General features: G+C 43.2%; 1 protein-coding gene across 1 annotated transcript in view; it reads right to left on the reverse strand.

Moving 5' to 3' along the window:
• The window catches only part of LOC118334829 (nucleoprotein TPR-like), a 27,026-nt gene that overhangs the window by 3,157 nt on the left and 18,345 nt on the right, over positions 1 to 5,524 (reverse strand). The window contains 11 exon segments of the mRNA XM_035670903.1: positions 274 to 320; positions 410 to 667; positions 1,434 to 1,508; positions 2,232 to 2,338; positions 2,582 to 2,776; positions 2,921 to 3,120; positions 3,295 to 3,365; positions 3,494 to 3,687; positions 3,807 to 3,918; positions 4,884 to 5,078; positions 5,270 to 5,308. Coding sequence (XP_035526796.1) covers positions 274 to 320; positions 410 to 667; positions 1,434 to 1,508; positions 2,232 to 2,338; positions 2,582 to 2,776; positions 2,921 to 3,120; positions 3,295 to 3,365; positions 3,494 to 3,687; positions 3,807 to 3,918; positions 4,884 to 5,078; positions 5,270 to 5,308 — 1,493 coding nt within the window.

Genomic DNA, 5,524 nt, shown 5'->3' on the forward strand with positions numbered 1-5,524 from the left:
GGCACCTGATGTGGCCACTGCTACTGCACTTCAACCTGAAGAGAATGGTCTACAATGGTGATTCAAAAAGAAGAGCAATCTAACCAATCAGAGACCTAACGGTCGGTGCTCACTGCTGTGTGACGGCTCAGAGGGACGCTGGATTTCTTGAATTGATGCTCCGCATACATTCTCCTCGTTGTTGGGGCTTCTGGTTGGGCTCCTTCCTCCCCTCCATCCTTCAGCCCTCCCTGTCTCCGATTACTGTCGCTCCTTCTCTCATCCCGCTGTCACAGCATCGCATCATCCTCATCTTCATCATCCTCTTCTTCCTCCTTATACTGAGGCAGATACAGAAAGCTGGGTTATTTGCTCTGGACGATAGATCACAGCTGAAAACATTTTGAAAAGTTAATAAACAGAACAGCACCTCCTCCTCCTCCTCTTCTTCTTCTTCTTCTTCCTCCTCTTCCTCCTCCTCTTCTTCCTCTTCACCTTCGTCCTCCTGCTTCTCCCCCCCCACTTTGCTCTCACGGCTGTCGCTGTCCGTCTCGATCACGATGACGTCCCGAATGATAGCGGAGCCCTGAGACGACATCTGATCAGAAGGCACAGACTGGGACACGCCTTCCTCATCGATGTCTTCGTCGTCTTCGGCTAAGACGGGGGAACCCTCCTCTGGAAGTTCCTACAACCCAAACATAAACCCATTATTAAACCACTGCAGGTGCTTTTATGAACCATCCTCATAACAATCCAAACCTCATGAAACTTTGCACAAAATTCAGTCGTAGCGAACATTTACATATTGTCGTGGTCTTGGTCCCGTAGATGGGCGTCGCAAAATGGCTTAGCTACACCCTTCAGAATCAGCCCCCAAGACACATACGACTGCTATGTACGGAAATTGGTATGTATGTGTATTGTGATGGGACAAGCAAAAAAACCTCTGGGAGCTGTTTATAATTTAGTGGTCATTTTTGGCGACTTTTCGCTTTTTATTTGAACGAACTCCTCCTACGGAATTTACCGGATCAACTTCAAAATTCGTCAGTACAATCAAAACAAACTGACGATTAAAAGTTGCGCTATTTGTGACTGTACGTCGAACGGCGTACCTGTGGCTTTGCTTCTAATTTTGACGACTCGCCATGAAACAGGAAGTACTCATAACTTCAGTGTACATGGTCTAATCTCCACTAAACTTCACATATTCTTTAACAGTCCCACCCTGAACACATGCCAATATTCAGTCATAGTGATTGCGCAATCTACTGGCAACACGAAGAGATATGTATAGAGGAAGTAAGCGTCGCGTGGCTTATTTTTAAAATTTGATCTGATATACGTGAAATTTTCAAGTTGTGGTCCACACGTTACGCCGGCACATGACCCGCGCTGAGTGCGAGGGCCTGTTCATCACCTCTGCAAAGTTGCTTTCATTGGTAACTGACCTGACTGTCATCTGGTGAATTCTGTTGTTCTCCCTCATCCCTCAGCTCTCCTTCAATCTCCTCATCATCCTCCATCTGAAAACAACAAGTTACACAGCTGTTATTTCAAACTTAAGTTAATAATGATTATATTATGTTTTAATAATGACAAATGAAATAACACACACAAAACAATAACATTTTGACACAGGCTTTATACAGCTTCTTCAGTGCCAAGCTTTTGAATCTTTTTTCTTATTCAGGAAACATACACCTGGATATTCTATGTGTAACATTTGTGCTACACTGCTGTCTGCTGAAGTGATCTTTTAGAGGCCAACTTTAGGCCTCACACAAGAACATTTTTGTACTCCTATCTTAACATTCTCTTTTTATTGTATGTTGGGCTCGTACGAGTGTGTCACGTCAGATTCAGCAAACCCTTCTAACTTCAGTTTTCCTTGTAAATCACCTGTGTAAAATTGATGAATGCCACCAGTGTGTAAACTATGGCCCCAATAATAGCATATAAGGTTACACAGTCTGCCCCATGTGTGAGGAAGTTCATTCATGCAAATGGTACGGAAGACTAACAAGAACTTTAGAAGCTCAGAATTTGAATGTTTAAAGAAGCAGAAATTTAAATCAACCAAGGACTCATTTTCTCCATTATACATGTGTCCTCTGTGTGACAGCAATGATGACAAATCTAATGTAAAAACTTAAAATGAATGAAAAGCTTGTCTATCTTCACTGTCCCACTGACAGGATAGAAAGAATTGGAGTTCTGTGTCTGGCTTTTTGTGCGTTTGTGTTTACCAGTGCTATCGTTGGTTTCAGTCGTAGTTTTTTGGTGGTCGGAGATGTGTGGGAACTCTCTGGTCTGCTCTCCTCTTCCTCCTCCTCCTCTCTGCCTCGCTTTGAACCTGCTTTAAATTTATCACAGACACACACACACACACACGATAACACCAGGATAGCAGTAACACAATTCAACTGTTCAACTGGTATCATGTCAGGTATCAACAGCAGATTAAGTTTGGCCATCATAGTTTTCAGTATTCATTCAGAGATAATGCAGGAGATACACCACAGGCCAATTTATTTGTTTTATGGTTATATGTAAGGTTGCAACATCACTGGTGGGTTTCAGACAAGGCCCTGCTCACCTGTTCCAATCAGAGAGGAGGATGTAGATGGTCGCTCTATCTCTATGCTGGGTCCTGCATCCTGATTGGCTGCCTGCTGCTGGGTGGGTTGAACAAAAGCTGTGGCCTGGGTGCTGGTTGGCTGAGTTATTGATGTGGGTGTGCTCACCAGACCGGAGCTGGTGGAGTGTACAGAGGCTCCTGCACTCATCAGCACTGCAGAGAGAAACATATTACACACAGACACATCACACATGTATGGTTTAACTAATGAAAGTACTCTCCATTACCAAGTCAAGATACTCACAGTGTGTTTAACTTTAAGTAAGCCTTAAAAACAATGTAAGTTTTTGCTCTCACCTTCTTGGCTGTCAGTCTGTGTGGTCGGCATGACAGTTGCGGTAGGCGTTGGGATGGGGACAGTTGCCGGGGTAACCATAGGGCGGATGCTGGCACGGGGTGTGGCCTTGCTACCAGGGGCGGGGCTTGGCTTGTTGCTGGGCGATGGAGTACTTGGGGTGGGGCGGATGTTGGCAGTGGGAGGGTCAGACAGGCTGGAGCTGATGGAGAAACCATGAAAAGCTATTAGTTTTATTGTTATTACAGTTTAATGTGCACCTAATACATCCATTTTAATGTGGCTCTGAGGCTAGAGCTATATATGAAAAGTGTAAATGCAAAAGCATTACAGCCATTCAGAATAGTTTGTACGTGTGTAAGTCTTCATTAGTTACCTTCCCCGGTCTTGGGCAGGACTCTTCAAAGATATGGGCCTCTGGTCTGCAGATCTGGCCTGATCACCCACCTAAGTACAGACACAGGTTTGTAACATTGGATGACAGAAATAACTCTGTGTAATATCTAGAAAAAAAACTCATACAATTCTAAAAACCTTCACGTCTGTCATGTCTACAGAAAGCATGATACATGTACCTTAACTCCACTTTGGTCCTGTGGTTCCTCCCTGGGGTCAGAGTGCGCTTGCGTCTCTTTCAGTTCTCTCAGCTCTCTGTCCAGCCGAAGAAGTCGTCCTTCATACTGAGACTTGAGGGCGTTCATTCTCACCTCCAGTTCCTCCTTATTCTGTTTCAGTTCTTCTATCTCCTGACTGAGCTGCTCCTTGGCACCTACAGGTTAAGGTGGAGGTAACAAATTCAAGCAAACTAGTGTCTTCTTTGTTTAGTTGTACTATGTCAACATGTCTTCAATTTAGCCTCTTTGTGCAAGAGTGCTTGAGGGAACTTACTGTTAAGTTGGCTGATTTTGGTCTTGGCTCCCATGAAGACCTTCTTAGTCTTTTCCTCTTTTTCAGCCATCTGCTGTCTGAGCTGCTCCTCTCTGTTCTTGCCCTCAGACAGCTGCAGAGAAAACAAAACAGCACTGTAACTGCTGCTCTTACAGTGGTGAATGACAGTATTAAGACACTGGACAGTAAAATTTGATTTGTCCAAGACTTTTGAAACTGTTGACCATGTCACCTTGGTTAACAGACTCCATAGTATTGGCTTGTCTAGGCAAGCTGAAAAATGGCATACAAGCTAGAACTCCTTGGGTCTTCTTCTTCTTCCTGTCTCCTTGTATTAGAGGGTGTGCCACTGGGTTCTATACTAGGACTATTACCTTTTTCCATATATGCAGTTAATTTTTGGGACAACTTATCAAATCCATTGTGCCATTTTTATACTGATTATACCTTAACTATTGCTTATCCCCATCAGTACTACACACCCTTAAATTCAGCCTGGTGTTAAATGCACACAACTCTAAAATCACGAAGAGTTGCCATACTGTATGTGCAAACATTCCCATTGGTTGCCTTCTCTATATAAAATCTATCCCAGGGCCAGTTATTTCTTACGTGTGTACATGCATGTGTAGAAATCAAAACCAATATGGCCTTCTGCCAGCCCTCATGATGTTCTACAGATGTTGGTTCCCCGAGTCAGGACTTTGTTGTTCAAAAACATTTTAAATAAGATGAATGTAAGTCTTTAGTAGGACGGAAGATAGTACTATCAGTATGTGACTGTTGTCTTAGTCTGTTTATGTGGTTTGCTGCCCTCTTGGGTGTTTTTCTCTAGAAAAAGTAAAAACTTTAATCTCAACAAGACAATTAACTGCTTCAATTGGGTCTGCATAAACATCCTAAACCACAGAAGACTTTACTTCCATTTTAAGATACAGCTCATGCCAGGGGGTAAAGGCTGAATCAAACTAAAACGTACCGTTAATTAGCAATAATGTATGAGTGTCAATAGAGAAATACAAATCCAATACAACGGATAGATTAAATATGATTTGAGAAGGTAGGATTTTGAGGTACCTCTTGTCTGAGTTTTGCCAGCTCCTCTTGTAGCACCTGATTACTGTCACCAGCAACGCTAGCATCACTGGCCTGGATGGCCTGGGAACTCTGGTTCTGAGTGGCCTGTGGGGCTTGGCTAGCTTCATTACCCTGCTTAGCTTCAGTTAGCTGCTCTTGCAGACGCTTGATGTCTGCTTCACGCTCAGAGACCATCTGAAGAACAATAAGGTAGGGCAGCCAGGGTGTATGAGTGAGACATTTAAAAACAGCAGCAAACATGATGCAAGTGATATGACTATAGAGGAAATACAGAAGAATAAAAAAAAAATAGAAAAGTGAGGAGGGATGGGGATAATGGATAAAAAGAGCGATAATTGTAAGGAAGAGGTACATATTGTGCGTACCTTCTGCACGCTGTCCAGTTGGCCTTGAAGCTCAGTCACCTGTAAGGGGTAAGCACAGACACTACTTATTAGTTTAGGTATTGCACCATTAAAAGTTCTAATATAACAGCAACCTTTGGAAACATTATTCTATACACTGTGTGTCCATTGTATATGAAACAATATACACCGATCAGCCATAGCATTATGACCATCTGGTGGTCATATGATCCTGGCATCAATGAGCCTTGTCTGCCCATGACCCTGTCTCTGGTT

This window comes from Morone saxatilis, unplaced genomic scaffold (assembly GCF_004916995.1).
Source record: "Morone saxatilis isolate NCDOM2014 unplaced genomic scaffold, NCSU_SB_2.0 Contig23, whole genome shotgun sequence".
Classification (NCBI taxonomy): Eukaryota; Metazoa; Chordata; class Actinopteri; family Moronidae; genus Morone; species Morone saxatilis.